Genomic DNA, 17,657 nt, shown 5'->3' with positions numbered 1-17,657 from the left:
CCACCACACCAAGCTCCAGAACAACCACCACCACAACCACCTGTCAATGTCCAGTACCCACCAGTAGACTGCACCCAGGATTGGCAGGAAGGTGCCAGTTTTGTTCCCAATCCTCATCACTCATGAAAGTCAAAGTGGAATACAGCCATCTTGTACACTTGGGAACAATGCTATTGAACTAGAATGTTTCGAGTTATTCTTCGACAAACCCCTGATGGAAATTGTCAGGGAGGGCAACACATACTTTGATTACACCATGGCAGACACAATTCTTTCACCAAGATCATGCCTACACCAGTGGAAGGAGACAACTATAGCCGAGATGTATCTCGGCCACAATAATGCTTATGCCACGTGTTTAAGCACAGTGTCAAATCATGCTGGTCAACAGACTGCCTGATTGAAACCTCATCTTTCAGTGATATAAAACAAGTGAATCGATTTGTGCTACTATTATGTATGCTACACTTCTCAGACAAAACCAGGCCTGACAGAAGACAGGTTATACAAGATTAGGAATGTGTTTATGTATCTGAAACAGAAATTCAGTATGTATTTTTATCACTTCAGGGAAACTTGTTATTGATGAGTCTTTGATTTTGTTCAAAGGTAGACTGTCATTCAAGCAGTATATACGAAGCAAGAGGAAACACTTTGGTATAAAGTTGTTTGTACTTTGTGATTGCTATAGTGGTCTTGCATTGGTTATTATTGTGTACACTGAAAGTAATACATTGCAGGATACCAGGAAGTTATTGGGTGTGTCTGGTGATGTGGTTAGAACAATGATGGAACCATGTCTTGGTAAGGGGCATATATTATACAGTGTATACTGATAACTGGTACACAAAAGGAAAATGGCAACAGCAGGTAAGAGAGAGGTGAAAGTGTATAAACTAAGGGAGGATGAAATTTGGGTGAGATATAAGCAACTATTGGCAGAAAGGTGAGCTAGTGCAAGGATGAGTAGTGGGGGGGAGGGGGGTTGCAGAGGGTTGGAATATTTTTAAAAATGCAGGGTGGGTGCAGGAGGAAAGAGGAGTGATTGGTGGAATGATGAAGTAAAGGGTGTGATAAAAGAGAAAAAGGTAGCTTATGAGAGGTTTTTACAAAGCAGAAGTGTTATAAGAAGAGCAGAGTGTATGGAGAGTAAAAGAAAGGTGAAGAGAGTGGTGAGAGTACAAAAGGAGAGCAGGTGATAGTGGGAGAGGCACTGTCCAATTTTTATGAAAATAAGAAAAATTTTTTGAGCGAGTTAAACAAGTTAAAGCCTAGGGAACGAATGGATTTGTCAGTTAAAAACAGAGTAGGGGAGTTAATAGATGGGGAGCTGGAGGTATTGGGTAGATAGCAGGCATATTTTGAGGAACTTTTAAATATCAATGAAGGAAGGGAGGCGGTAATTTCATTCGCTGGCCAGGGAGGTATAAGAAGGTGAAGAACAAGATGCGAGTGTGGGGGAACGTGCGTGAGGCATTACGTAGAATGAAAGGGGGTAGATTGTAGGTGGTAGATTGCCACAAAGTCTAAGGAGAGGGCCGGGGCAAAGATATACTTCCAAGTTGTCATATGCCTTCTCAGGTCAAAAAAGGTGACGAGAACTGAGTGGTTATTGGGCAAAGCATTACAAACATGCGTATCTAAGCGTAGTAAGGGGTCAGTGGCAGAACGGCCCTTACGAAAGCCATATTGACTAGTGGAGAGACTGTTGTCTAAATACCACATCAAATGTCTATTTACCAGACGTTCAATCACCTTGCAAATTGCACTGGCAAGAGCAGTAGGAAGATAGTGGGAGGCATCATGTCCCGTAGTACTTGGTTTGCAGAAAGGGAGAAGAATGGCAAATTTCCACAGCTGGGGAAGAACTCCCTGTGACCAAGTAAGGCTAGTTGTTAGAGGACTGCAAGGGCTGACTGACGTAAATGCTGTAGCATACAAATATGAATGCTGTCAGGCCCAGCTGCCGACGATCGGCAAGCTGTGTGTGTTGCCTCCAGTTCCATAAGTGTAAGAGGCACATTATAAGATTCTCTGACAGTAGAAAAGTTTAAGGGCTCTACCTCTCTGGCAGATTTTGAGGAACGAAACGAGGGGCATAGATGAAGCCCCTGAAAGATAGGGACAAGATGATTACCAATTTCGGTGGCAGCGTCAAGAGGGTTTGCTATATTGACACCGGCAACCCGAAGAACAGGAGCCGGGTTGGAAGAGTATTTATCACTGTCTCCGTACTTTTTTCCAGATTGCACTCAGAGGAAGCTGAAGTGATGGCAGAAACTTGATCCCACCAGCAAGTGCTTTTAGCTACACAGATGACACTGAGAGTGACCACTCTCTCCTGCTTAAAATCAAGGAGTCTGTGGTTCTATTGTACCAGTACTTGCCCCATGCAGGGCATTCCAGACGTACTGCTTGAGCACAAGCAGGAGACCACCAAGACATGCACTTCTGAGAATGCCTGCCTGAAGTTTGGGGTACAGAATATGAAGCTCCAGTTAAAACTGAGGTCGAGAAGAGGTGTAAATACTCGTCAGTGGAGGACAAAGATGGATGTTTGCTAAAAGCAGTTGCATGCTTGGTCAAATTGCCAGCATGGGCTACAAGGAGGTGATGAATACAGAGGAGAAGTAAGGATGATTGGAAAATGATCGCTGTCATGCAAGTCCGGGAGGACACACAAGGTGAAGTCTACTGTGGTTGAAGAGCAGACCAAGAGATCGATGCAAGAGAGAATGAGTGCGAGGATCAAAATGGGTGGGAGTACCCGTATTTAAGGGTAGTTCGACCAAATTGCGGCCTACTTTTTTATTTTTCAACCAATTTTTTTTATTTTTGGTGTACATTTAGAGGTTCATATGTAGAAGAATGTGAGAAAGTTTGTATGATTGGCCAACAAACAACAGAGAAAAAAAATATTTAATGACTTCATATATGGCAGCAAGGTATGACAAAATGGCACTTCGAGTGGCACTTCCGACAATCCTAACTGTTAGAATACATATGACACGACTTTTGGAGGAACATGTTTCATCTAATATATCTTATTATCATGGAAAAAAAAAAATACATTTGATAGACTTTTTGGCATTCACCAAAATATCTGCCTTTTACCTCCCACAAAATAAAAAATATTTGATATATTCCAAAAAAAGAAGCCGCAAATAGTCAAACACACTTTGTTTTATATTGTCAGTGAAAATCATTTCAATACAATCATTAATAATGTGTAATTTAGCGAAATAAGTGAAAAAGTTACTTCCGAGATATAGGCCTGGAACGCCGGCCGGCCCACCGTCTCCAAATTTTTTTTTTTTTTTCGCGAAAATCGCGTTTGTTTCAATGGTTTTCTAAGTAAATTGATGTTCTAGTGCAGTTATTCTCTTCAAAATACCGTTTTCTATCACAGACCAAACAATACAACATGGAAACCAGGAGTAACTCTTATATCGAAATACTGCTGGTGGACTCTCGCCATATTATGGCCTATTTTATTCAGTGTAGAGTATATAACATGTTTGTTTGTTATTTATAGTGTTTATTATATAATATTAGATCAATTCTGATAGATAAATAAGCCGTATAGTTGATATACAAGCTGATATAAACGTAATAATGAAGTGATTTCACCTGGCACCATCTGGAGGGGGAGTACTGCCGAGTGTACCCAGGTGCTTCCTGATAGGCTAGACGTCTATTGATAGCTCCACTTACTCTTATATGATGCCAAATAATCAATTATTATATTAGAAAGAATAATGCAAAGAAAAGGCAATAAAAAACAAGGAAAAAATTCCAAAAAATACATGGGTTGAGAACAGACGCGCTACCTACATCGCCGTTACCATACCTGATATAAATGACTATAATTTCTTTTAGAAACTTCTTAGAACATTGATTCTTGTACCATTGTGTTGCCAAAGAGTTAAGCTATTTTTCGGTATATATAACTCATTTCCATAATTTCTTGATTTTTGGTTGAGCGCACGCGAAAAATTGCCCACATGCTCCCTTAAAACATGGAGAGGGAGAAAAACCTCCAGCTGAATACCACGAATAAAGGAGTTGTGCAGACGGAGAAGAGTGAATAGGAAGAGGAGGTGGATTGGTGTCCATCAATGGTCTAATTTTATCAATATATTCTGAGATAGCTTCAAGTGTATCAGAGGACAAGGACATAGTATGGGAGACAATATTGAACATGGAAGGAGGAGGGCGAGTAAAGATCAGGGCGATAGCGGACTGTACCAAAGTAGTGGGGGGACAAAGGTAGAGGGACCTGGAGAAGAAACTTGGGAGGGGACAGGAGAGGAAGGTACAGTACGAGGAGGATGATGAACCTCCACACTTGTAACAGAGCCAGTTAGAGGTGAAGAACTAGTTAGAGACTGGAAAGGAAAAAGTGGAGGTAGAAGGGAAGGAGGGGTTAAAGGAGATTTGAGCAATGGGGATTTTTTGGACTTCTGAGAAGTAGAGGGGCAATGGAGAGTTGTTGTTTTACGAGGTCTTGTAGACTCGGGGGACTTGTGAGGAGGTATTGAGATAGGGACCTCCGAGTCCAGGACAACAAAAGAATTAGAGACGGGTGACTGTGGAAGGGGTGACCACAGAGGAGGCTGCGGAAGTTGGGACCCCAGAGGTGGGGGGGGGGGCGTTTAGTAACTCGAGAATAAGAAATACGGGGAAGTCTCCCTTGGAGGCATAGATGAGAGACTGCCATAGCATACAGGAAGCCTTCTGCCTCTTTGAGACAACGTATTTCATGCTCATTTAAGTAAACTTGGCAACGGCAATAATAAGGTGGGTGAGCCTCGTGACAACCCTTTCAGGGCCGAGAGGCCCTTTCCTAAACTTGTTCTCAGGGTCAAAAATTTTTTGAAAAAAAAAAAAAAAAAAAAAAAAAAAAAAAAAAAAAAAAAAATCATGAAATGATAGAGAATTTTTCTCGATCATAATGACACTAAAAGTATGAAATTTGATAGAAAACTTACGGAATTATGCTCTCGCGAAGTTAGTGGTCTCGACGATGTTTATGTATCGGGGATTTTGCCCACTTTGAGCCCAATTTTCAGCCAATTCCAATGTACCAGTCAACAAAAATCATAATTATTTCGCTAGAACTCTATTTTTTCTATCGATTGAGTACAAGAAACCACCCATTTATGGATTTCAGCTATCCAATAAACTGGTCAGAAATTGGCAATTTTGCCAATTTCACACAAATTTCAAAAGATGCCAATTTCCAAATAGGGTCCAGAATAAACAAGACAGGCATTCCTGACACTAAAATAAAAATTTTTCTCTGTTCATAAGTCACGTCCCCAGGCCCCATTTACATTTCTTTTGCTTTCCACTTTGAATTTTTATTCTCACAAAAAATAGAAGATTTTCTGTTATGCAGACTACTGAATTAGTGTAGAAATGGTATAAATAATATCAGCGCACTCGTGAAAAAATATTAGACTCGCCAGTTGGCATGTATTGGACGCTTGGCATGATTTGTTTACTTTTGAACTTTGGCAAAAATCGAACATTTCTGCTACTTTGCATTGTGAAACCAATCAAAATCATCTCAATTTCTGTAATATGTCTTCCATTCTATAAAATGAGACCAGGAAAACTAGAATACGTACAACCATAAATACCATACGAAAATACACTGCAAAATCGCTGTTTTAAAGCAAAAACATGGTCAGTTTTTTTTTTTTTTCTCGCATTATGCACTGTTGCAGGATTTTTTTTTTATACTGTGCACACTGACCACATAGACCCATTCTTTCATATGTAGGCCTACCAGCTTTCTCTTGCTAGATTTGAAGGCGCTAGAATTTACACGTACTAGTACGGCATTAACCCTGGCGTACAAGTCCTACTAGTATGGCACCGACCCTGAAAGGGTTAAGGCAAGAGGGAGGTAGACTAAAGACATTGGTATGGTCTTCAGCACCAAAGACTGGGCATTTGGCTATGGACCTGCAATATTTCGCTGGATGACCATAACACCAGCAATTTCTAAACTGTTGTGGTGTAGGGATCACTTTTCGAACTTGTAAACGGTGTCCCGCAATATAAATAGAGGACTGAAGCTCATTACAGTCAAAAAGTTAAGTGAGCTACATTGCAAGGATATCGTTTCTGCCTGTGGGCAGGGAGGACATAAGTCTACTACTTTGAGGATTGGGAGGTCTTGGAGCTCAAGCTGTTCCAGAATGTCATCACCATATGTCTGGAAATTTTGTTGGACAATGGTATGGGGTAGAATGACAGTACCACTACAAGAATTGAGGGAATGATGTTTTTTCAATAGTTACAGGAATAGCATTGATGGTTGTAAGGAGAGAAAGATCGTGAGCTTGGCTAGCATTCTGAACCATGATGTGTGTACTGCTCTTGAGAACATGAAAGGATATATCTCTACTGACATGGTGTAGAAGTGCCTTGCTAATTATTATTATAATCAAAAAAGAAGCGCTAAGCCACAAGGGCTATACAGCGCCTTGCTAATACTATGGTTGTAAAGATAGGCAGTAGAGGAAGTCAGTCATAGAGTAAAAAACTTAGTCCATTGTATATTTTGAAACATAGCATGTAGGGGGTGTGCATGACGTGCCAGTCTTTTCTGAGTAGAATGAGAAGGAAGCGAAGTAGTATCATAAGTTAATGGTCTTGGGCATTTAGGTGTGGGACTGGAGTTGGTCCAATGTGGGATGGGCAGCCGATCCAAAACTTGCTGCACCGTAGAGGGAGAAACTGGAAGCCTGGTCAAAGCAGTGTGGAGGTCAGATGTATCAAAGGAGTCAGGCGGAACCCCAGTACAGTGGACCCCCCGGATAATGTAATTAATCCGTTCCAGAGAGAGTGTCTTATACCGAATCTGACTTAATTCAAATTAATTTTCCCCATAAATAATGGAAATCCAATTAATCCATTTCAGATACCCAAAAGTATTAAACAAAAATTTTTTTACATGAAATATACATTTCCCTACACAGAAAACAATCAGACATGCAGAGTAAAATATTAATAAAATGACACTTGCCTTTATTGAAGACTTATTGATGAGTAATGAGACGGGAGGAGGGGAGAGGAGAGGATGGAGGTGTACTATTGTTTGGAAGGGGAATCCCCTTCCATAAAGACTTCAGGTACCAAGTCCTTTTCTGGGGTTACTTCCCTTCTTTGTTTTTTAATGCCACTAGGACCAGCTTGAGTCACTGCATGCCTGTGGCACTAAATATCTGTCCAGAGAGCTCTGTTTCTGGCATCTCTAAGATTTCCCTAAAATGGGACACAACATTGTCATTCTAGATGTTGCCAGCATGGGCTTGCAACAGCTGTGTCAGTGTGATGTTCATCCATAAATGTTTGCACATAAGAAAGCAGGAACACTGCAGCAGGCCTGTTGGCCCATACTAGGCAAGTCCTTCAAAAACCATCCCACTAACATAATTGTATTTGCCCAACTCGATTTTCAATGCTTCCCAAGCAATAAGCTGTGATAATTCCATTCACTCATGCACAAGTCCCACTCAAATCATGTATGTGGGGAAGTACCCTGGCTGGTGTGTGGGGAAGTACCCTGGCTAGTGTGTGGGGGAAGCACCCTGGCTAGTGTGTGAAGTACCCTGGCTGGTGTGTGGGGTAGTACCCTGACTGGTGTACCACCATCACTACCACCCTCTACCACCACCACTTTTGTATCTTTCTACAAACTTTTTCTTGAATTCTATAGTGTTTCTCACCCTCTTTACCAAAGGGCTGGCACTAGCCTAATTAGGGCCCATGGTGGCTTATTAAGCAGTTACAAGCACTAAAAAAAATGGAATACAAAATGTATCACATGTATGTGTGGAATCATCCTCACTGGCTGTACATTGAATGTCTGGCCACTCATGGCACATGGACATGTTCGGGACGAATGACTGAGTTCAGTGTCGTTAACCAAGCCAATATTTTGACGCAAAAAGTTACTTAATCCGATGACGTCTTAATCTGGGGGTCCACTGTACCTGGAGCAGGTGTCAAAACGGCCCAGCAGGAGATACAGGGACATTAGAAATGTCTGGAGAGTGGTCAAATAACAAGGCAGGGTCGGAACAGGGTGCAGTATCAGGAAGGGGCTCAGTGGAGCAGGTTCCTGGATTGAGAACTCCATGGTTATGTCACTTCTTTCGTTTTGTTTTTTAGAAAAAAGAAAAGAAAAAAGGGAACTAGGAGGAATGAAAGGGCCATAAATCTCCCTCTGCACCCAAGAGGACCTCAGCACCGCAAGCAGTGCAGATGTGGCATGAAACTCGTACCATACCCTACCCTTCATGCTAGTAAACCAGCAATCCGGGATAGCAACCTCACATCTGCCAAGCCACCTCAGTGGACAAAAGAGAGGGCGGCCAGACCCCTGCCACAAAGCATACCTTCTTTGGCCACCACCCCCTGAATCCGAAAGGCAGCCTCCAGAAATACACCCATCACCCAAAAGACGCCCAAAGCCAGACCCCTCCCTTTTCCCCCCGGACCAGAGAGGGAACAGGACATCCCCAGGTGATCCAGATTCCCCAGAAAACTACACTGCCAAGAACCCCAATGGAATGGGATGGACCACAGTGCCCGTCCCCCTACCTAGGGACTAGAATGCATGTGGGGAGAATCCCAAAGGCTGAAAACAGGTAGGGGATAGGGAAGGGGGAGTGGGGGGTAATTAGGTTCAGTCTGAGGAAGGAGACCAAAAGTCTAATAATTCAGACCAAGAGCCTCTTCACCACTCCAAGGAGCCCCCCCCCCATGAAGAGGGGTTTTACCGTAATAAACTGTAATAAACAGAATAGAAGAAATCGGCTCTAATATACATTATTTAGGTTTGCATACTGGTTGGAAAGTTGGGCGTAAATCTGAGTGGTCGGTAAATGAGTATGTTGCTAAGTGAGGAGAGGCTGTATATTCCTGAGTTTAACAATTCTTTATACTGGCTGTTTATTTGTTCTTCCCTTACCTCTCGCATGTAATTTTATCTCTTCACTTTACTTCATTTTCTTGTAATAATCTGTGATCTCTATTTTCTTTAACAGGTGAGGTAATAAAAAATGGGGAAATTAAAGCAGTATTAGGTGAAGGCATGCCACAGTACAAGAATCCCTTTGAGAAGGGCCGTTTGCTTATTCAATTCCTCGTAGACTTCCCATCACACATACCACAGGATCGTATTTCCAGGCTTGAAAAGATTTTACCCAAAAGGTAGGAAAGTTTTGTTGAAAAATTAAATTACATAGTTTTTGCTGATTGTTTTACATTGATCTGTGCCCTGTGATCAGTGCTGTATAACCCCTGTTGGGTTAAGTGCTTAACATATGCTAAATCTTTAACACATTCAGATACTGCATGGTTCATTTCCCTAAAATTCATAAAAAGAAACTTTCTACTGTCATAATAAAAATAAGTTTTTTCTTTATAGGCCTGAGATTATGATACCAGATGAAGTTGAAGAATGCCAGTTAATAGAGATGGACAGGTCACAACGCAATCGTCGACACAATTCTGTTTATGATGAGGATGAGGATGATCATCATGGTGGAAGGCAACATGTTCAGTGTCAGACTAGTTAGAGTATCTGAATTTGTGTACAAAACTTACTCTATGAACTACTCCACTGAAGTAATGTGTGCATAATCTGAACTTAGAAGAAATACTGTGCAAGAAATGAGAAAAGCGATTTGAAAGAGTTTTGGATTATTTAATGTCTTAATTGCACTTGAGCAAATATGAGATCTAACTAGAAGCCAAATATTGTAACTGCATAAAACATGAAACCCTTATTTGTACTGTTATGTTTACACACACACGCGTGTACGTACATCTACATTATTTCAGAGGTAGAGAACAAAAATTATGAGGGGCTAACTGAATTGGATCTAACAGCACTGGACAGAACAAAATACATACTTGGAATTGGTAAGGTAGACAGTCAAAGGCTTTTTGAAAGGTGAGAAAGAAGAAATTTGGGACATAGAATGAACCACCAGGATCTTAGGAAGCATTTCTTAAGCTAGTGGTTGGAAAGTGGAATGATCTTGGTGAGAAAGAAGAGGCTGGCTCCTTGCATAGTTTAAAGAGCAGTTATAATAGGGCCCACATCTAGCAAGTGGCAAGTTAAAAGGTAGGGCAGGGATCTGAGAATCAGCCCCTAATAGGTGGGAAAAAATGGTTCTCACATCCAAATTTTCTTGTACAAGAATTTGTGTATGTGCAGTTGGCCTATGTTTTGTAATGTGCTTAAAAAATCGACCATTTTCAGACAAGACTTCATATAAAGAAAAAGTTGTTAACTTTATTTACAATATACTTTTTTTGTTAGGAAACATTGGAGTTGTTTTGTATGACTAAAATGTGATATAATTTGAAGGGATTGGATCTTCTATTACCATAATTATGGGAGGGGGAGAGAATGCAATTCAGATTTTGGCTTCATAAAAGTAATTTTTCATTTTTTTTTTTGCCATGATTAGTTTTTATACCTATATTCTATGTAAGGTAGAAATTTCGTTCACAAATTTTTATGTTTATTTTGTTCTTGGTGAACTTTATTTGGGTATAATGTACTGTATTTAAAACTTAGTCATACAGCATAAATAGCAGCCCACATATCTTATGAAAGGGTAGCTCTGTTCAGCCTTGTATTATTTCCTCACTTTTTATTTACCAATAGATTATCACGTCAACTTGTACAGGCAAATATTAAGACGTATCACTGGTTCACTGACATATTTATTCATAACCTGAATAGCCTAGCAAGTTGAATGGAGAGACTTCGTGAGAGCCAGAAAGCTTAGTAATAAAAAAAATTGTAAATAATTGATACTATTATTAAAAAGTCGGCGGTCTCCCACCGAGGCAGGGTGACCCAAAATGAAAGAAAACCCCAAAAAGAAAATACTTTCATCATTCAACACTTTCACCTCACTCATACATAATCACTGTTTTTGCAGAGGTACTCAGAACACGACAGTTTAGAAGCATATACGTGTAAAAATACACATATCCTTCCAAACTGCTAATATCTCGAACCCCTCCTTTAGAGTGCAGGCATTGTACTTCCCATTTCCAGGACTCAAGTCTGGCTATATAAAAACCGATTTCCCTGAATCCCTTCACTAAATATTACTCTGCTCACACTCCAACAGCTCATCAGGTCCCAAATATCATTCGTCTCCATTCACTCCGAACATGCTCACGCACACTTGCTGGAAGTCCAAGTCCCTTGCCCACAAAACCTCCTTTATCCCCTCCCTACAACCTTTTTGAGGATGACCTTGCCTTCCTTCCCCTACAGTTTTGTAAGCTCTCCATGTCATTCTACTTTGATCCATTCTCTCTAAATGACCAAACCACCTCAACAACCCCTCTTCATCCCTCTAATACTTTTATTAACTCCACACTTTCTCCTTAGACAGGACATCTCCACCGCCTCCTAGTTGCTGCATTCACAACCCAAGCTTCACACTTGTAAAAGAGTGTTGGTACTACTATACTTTCATACATTCCCTTCTTTGCCTCCATAGATAACATTTTTTTTGTCTCCACATATACCTCAACGCACCTCTCGCCTTTTTTTCCCTCGTCAATTCTCTGATTAACCTCGTCTTTCATAAATCCACCCGCTGACACGTCAACTCCCAAGTCTCTGAAAACATTCACTTCCATGCTCCTCCTCCCCAATTTGATATCCAATTTTTCTTTATCTAAATCATTTGATACCCTCATCACCTTACTGTTTTCTATGTTCACTTTTAATCTTTACACACACTCCCAAACTCATCCACTAACCTTTGCAATTTTTCTTTAGAATCTCCCATAAGCACAGTATCATCAGCAAAAGGCAACTGTGCCAATTCCCATTTTGTATTTAATCTCACCCCTCTCCTGAACACCCTAGCATTTTTTACAACCCTATCTATAAATATATTAAACAACCATGGTGACATTACACATCCCTGTAAGACCTACTTTTACTGGGAAGTAGTCACCCTCTCTTCTACACACCCTAACCTGAACCTCGCTATCCTCATAAAAACTCTTTACAGCATTTAGTAACTTACCACCTATTCCATATACTTGCAACATCTGCCACATTGCTCTCCTATCCACTATCATATGCCTTTTCTAAATCCATAAATGCAACAAAAACTTCCCTACCTTTATCTAAATACTGTTCACATATATGCTCCAATATAAGCACTTGATCTACACATCCCCTACCCACTCTGAAAACATCTTGCTCATCTGCAATCCTACATTCTGTCTTACCTCTAATTCTTTCAATTATATCCCTACCGTACAGTTTTCCTGGGATACTCAGTAAACTTATTCCTCTATAATTTTTACAAACTCTCTTGTCCCCTTTCCCTTTATATAAAGGGACTATACATGCTCTCTGCCAATTCCTAGGTACCTTCCCCTCTTTCATACATTTATTAAACAAAAACCTCTTCAAGGGGGGCTCCTTGGTGTGGTGAAGAGGCTCTTGGTCTGAGGAATTAGACCTGTCGGTCTCCTTCCTCAGACCGAACCTAATTACCCCCCAATCCCCCGTTCCCTATCCCATCCTCCCCTTTTTCCTTTCCTCCTCCTCCTCCCCACCCCTCCCTTTTGCCCTTCCTTTTTGGCCTTTTTTTTTTTTTCTTTTTCCCACAGGCACGCTAGTTCCTAGGTAGGGGAAAGGGTACCGGGGTCCATCCCATTCCGTTGAGGTTCTTGGCGGTGGCGTAGTTTGCCGTGGAATCTGGATTGCCTGGGGATGTCCCGATCCCTCTCCGGTATCCCGGAGGGTGTCTCTCGGGCGACGGGTGTATCTCTGGAAGCCACCTTTCGGATTCCGGGGGTGGTGGCCGAAGGAGGTATGCTTTGTGGCGGATTTCCGGCCGCCCTCTTTTGTCCACCGAGGTAGCTTGGCAGATGTGATTGCCGGTTTACTGGCATGATGGGTAGGGTATGGCACAGGTTCCATGCTGCATCTGTGCTACTTGCGGTGCTGAGGTCCTCTTGGGCGCGGAGGGAGATTTCTGGCCCTTTCATTCCTCCTAGGAACTATCCCTCCCCGGTTCCCCCCCCCCCTTTTTTTTTTTTTTTTTTTTTTCTTAAAAACAAAAAGAAAGAAGTAACCTAACCATGGCAGCCCTAGTCCATGAACCTGCTACCCCTGGGCCCCTTCTCGATACCGCACCCCGCCTCGTCTTTGGACCACTCTTCGGACACTCCTGCCTCTGTACCTCTTGCCGGTGCTGTTTCCTCACCCGCTTCAGGTACTGAGGCCTCGACTGGCTCCTTCGATTTATCTGACCTTCGCTCTCCTCTATGCTTCCGGCCTCTCCCTCTACGGTGCGGCACTTTTCGAATCGCCGACCCGTTCCACGTCGGACCAACTCTGGTCCCACGCCTAAACGCCAACGACAATTACCTGCTGATGATACTTCTCGTTCTTCTCAGAAAAGATTGACACGTCCTTCACTACCTTTCCACACTCAGTTTCAGACTGCACAATGGACTAAATTCTTCACTTTACGACCGACTTCCTCTACTGCCTATCTTTCTGACCACAGTATTGGCAAGGCACTCCTACGCCATGTTGGTAAAGATATTTCTTTTCATGCTCTTAAGAGCGGTACGCTCATCATCACCGTACAGAATGCTACCCAGGCTCATGAGCTTTCTCGTCTTTCCCATATCGATACTGTTCCTGTCACTATTGAAAAACATCATTCCCTCAATTCTTGTAGTGGTACCGTCATTTTGCCCCATACCATAGTTCAACAAAATTTCCAGACATGTGGCACTGACATTCTTGAACAGCTGGAACTCCAAGATCTCCCAATCCTCAAGGTAGACACTTATGTTCTTCCTGCCCGCGGGCGGAGACGATACCCTAGCAATGTGGCTCGTTTAACTTTTGACAGCCGTGAACTCCCATCCTCAGTTTATGTAGCAGGACATCGGTTACACGTTCGAAAGGTGATCCCTACACTGCAACAGTGTAGAAATTGCTGGCGATTTGGCCATCCAGCGAAATATTGCAGATCTATCGCCGAATGCCCAGTCTGTGGTGCCGATGACAATTCTAATACGTCTTGCAGTTGACCTCCCTCTTGCCTTAATTGTCATGAGGCTCACCCTTCGTACTCTCGCCGTTGTCAAGTCTACTTAAACGAGCGGGAAATCCGTTAACTCAAAGAGGCAGAAGGTCTCCCTTATGCCATGGCAGTTTCTCATCTCCGCCTTCAAGGGAGACTACCTCGTGTTTCTTATTCCCGTGTTTCAAAACGTCCCCCCACATCTGGTATCCCATCTTCTGCACCCACCTCTGTGGTTACCTCTCCCATAGTCACTCCTGTATCTAATTCTTTTGCTGTCCTCGGCTCAGACGTCCCTACTTCAACGCCTCAGTCTGATCTCGCTTCTTCGTGTTCTCTCTCACAAACCTCAGTAGTGACGAGATCTCGTATGACACCTCCTCCCAATCGTCCCTCTACTTCTCAAAAGTCAAAAAAAGGTCCGTTAACACCTCCTACCCATCTTCCACCTCCTCATTTTACCTTCCCTGTCTCTGTACCTGGTTCTCCCCCTCTCACTGGCTCTATTACAAGTGTAGAGGTTCACCCTCCTCCTCGTACTGTACCTTCCTCCCCTGTTCCCTCCCAAGTTTCTTCCTCTTCTGCCACCTCCCAGGTTTCTGCCTCTTCTGTCCCCTTCCATGCTCCCCCAGTTCCCTCCACCCTTTTGCCCCCCCCCCCTACCTTGGTAGAGTCCAATACAGTTCCAATCTTTACTCATCCTCCCCCTACCATTTCCAATATCGTCTCCCATACGACGTCTCTGAATTCCGAAACACTTGAAGCAATCTCTGAATATATTGCAGACACCAAACCATCAATGGACACTGATCCACCCTCCGCTCCTTCTCTCTCCTCTGCTCCATCTGCGCAACTCCTTTCTTCACAGCGCACCGTTCCTTCACTGCTTGAACGTTTTCCACTGCCTCCGCATGTGGACTTTTCTAACCCCTCTAGTCCGTAGGAACCCTTACCTGCGGATTTCAGGTATCTTTATCATTGCCAATCATGGCCTATTTACAGTGGAATATACGCGGCCTCAGGGGTAATCGGGGTGAGCTTCAGATGTTACTCTCCCAGTTTTCCCCTGTTGGTGTTTGCTTACAGGAACCAAAATTACACTCTGCTGTTATCTCTCCCATCTCAGGCTATAATTTATTGTATTCTTCAGATCCTTTTCCTGATGGGACCTTTAATGAAAGTGCCCTTCTTCTACGCACTGATATTCCGTACCATCAGCTATTTGTTCGTACTTCGCTGCATTACACAGCAGCCCGTATCCACTTGCATAGGTGGTATACGCTCTGTTCTTTATATCTCTCTCCTTCTCGGGCATTATCTATTCCGGATATTGCCTTTCTTGTTTCGTCATTATCGCCACCGATTCTGTTACTTGGTGATTTTAATGCCCACCATTTCCTCGGGGGGGGGGGGTCTCACTGTGATTCCCGTGGCATTCAGTTAGAGGCTTTTCTTGCCACCCACCCCCTCCATGTTTTAAATACAGGTACTCACACCCATTTTGATCCTCAGACTCGCACTCTCTCTTGCATTGATCTCTCAGTCTGCTCTTCCTCCGCCGCATTAGACTTCACTTGGTCTGTTCTCCCGGACTTACATGACAGCGATCATTTCCCAATCATTCTTGCTTCCCCTTCATATTCACCACCTCTTGGCATCCCACGCTGGCAATTTGATCAGGCAAATTGGAACCTTTACTCACACCCAACTGTTTTTATAGAGTTTCCTTCTTCGTCCTCCATTGATGAGCTTTTACACCTCTTCTCGTCCTCCGTTTTAACCGCAGCTTCTCATTCTATACCCCAAACTTGGGGCAGGCATTCTCAGAAATGCGTGCCTTGGTCTCCTGCTTGTGCTCGTGCAGTACGTTTGAAACGCGCTGCATGGGGCAGGTACCGGTACAATAGAACCACAGAGAGACTTTGATTTTAAGCAGAAGCGTGCGATCGCTCGCCATGTCATCCGTGATGCTAAATGCACTTGCTGGCAAGATTGTCTCCACCATCACCTCTGCTTCCTCTATGAGTGCAGTCTGGAAAAAGTACGAAAACTGAGTGGTAAATATTCTCCTGACCCGGCTCTTGTTCTGCGGGTTGCCGGTGTTGAAATAGCAAACCCACTAGATGTTGCCAATGAAATTGGCAATCATCTGGTCCGTATTTCTCAGGGACTCCATCTATGCCCCTCATTTCTTTCCTCAAAGTCTGCCAGAGAGTTAGCACCCTTGGACTTTTCTTCTCTCAGAGAAGAATAGTATAATGTGTCTTTTACACTTCAAGAACTGGAGGCAACACACTCAGCTTGCCGATCATCGGCAGCTGGGCCCAACGACATTCATTATTATTATTATAATCAAAAAGAAGCGCTAAGCCATCCAACGACATTCATATTTGTATGCTACAACATTTACATCAGTCAGCCCTTGCAGTCCTATTACGCCTTTACAATCTTATTTAGTCACAAGGAGTTCTTCCACAGCTGTGGAAATCCGCCATTGTTCTCCCTTTCCGCAAACCAGGCACTACAGGACGTGAAACCTCCCACTATCGTCCCATTGCTCTTACCAGTGCAGTTTGCAAAGTGATGGAATGCCTAGTACATAGACGTTTAGTGTGGTATTTAGAGACACACAACAGTCTCTCCACTCGTCAATATGGCTTTTGTAAGGGACGTTCTACCATAGACCCCTTACTACGCTTGGATACGTATGTTCGTAATGCCTTTGCGAATAACCACTGTTATTGCCACATTTTTTTACCTTGAGAAGGCATATGACACAACTTGGAGGTATAATATTTTAGCCCAAGTCCACTCCTTAGGCCTTCGAGGCAATCTACCATCCTTCCTTAAGAACTTTTTAACTGACAGGCATTTCCGTGTTCGGGTTAATAATGTGCTCTCCCCGGACTTTATCCAAGCTGAAGGTGTCCCCCAGGGATGTGTTCTGAGCACAACACTTTTTCTCCTTGCTATTAATGATTTGGCCTCTAGTCTTCCATCAAATATTTGGTCATCACTCTATGTTGATGACTTCGCTATTGCCTGTGCAGGCGCTGTCACCTCATTACAGTTTCTCTCCAGCATGCAGTCGACCGTGTTTCCAATTGGGCCACCACACGTGGGTTTAAATTTTCCAGCACTAAAACCCACCAAATTACTTTCACTAGACACTCTGCCATCTCCCATCATCCTTTGTACCTCTATGGCTCCCGTATCCCTGAACGTGATACAGTCAAGTTTCTGGGCCTCCTCTTTGATCGTAGGTTATCCTGGAAACCTCACATTACCTCTCTGAAGGAAACTTGTCACAGCCGGCTGAACCTTCTTAAAACCCTTGCTCATCTTTCATGGGGAGCTGATCGTCGAACCCTCCTTCGCCTACATTCCACCCTTATTTTATCGAAACTTGATTATGGTGACCAGATCTATTCGGCGGCATCTCCTGCTACTCTCTCTAGCCTTAACCCCATTCATCACCAAGGATTACGTTTATGCCTTGGTGCTTTTCGCTCTTCCCCTGTTGAGAGCCTCTATGCAGAA

The 17,657-nt window shown here is 43.0% G+C and overlaps 1 protein-coding gene across 1 annotated transcript in view; it reads left to right on the top strand.

The window, feature by feature from the left end:
- Positions 1-10,749, top strand: part of LOC128687417 (dnaJ homolog subfamily A member 1-like) — a gene marked incomplete at its 5' end in the record, with an annotated part of 31,597 nt that extends 20,848 nt beyond the window's left edge. The window contains 2 exon segments of the mRNA XM_053774884.2: positions 9,066-9,231; positions 9,449-10,749. Coding sequence (XP_053630859.2) covers positions 9,066-9,231; positions 9,449-9,599 — 317 coding nt within the window.
- Positions 10,750-17,657: the final 6,908 nt, after the last annotated feature.

The sequence above is a fragment of the Cherax quadricarinatus genome, chromosome 40, assembly GCF_038502225.1.
Source record: "Cherax quadricarinatus isolate ZL_2023a chromosome 40, ASM3850222v1, whole genome shotgun sequence".
Classification (NCBI taxonomy): Eukaryota; Metazoa; Arthropoda; class Malacostraca; order Decapoda; family Parastacidae; genus Cherax; species Cherax quadricarinatus.
Note: the sequence above shows the minus strand (reverse complement) of the source record. Positions and strands in the feature narration are given on the sequence as shown.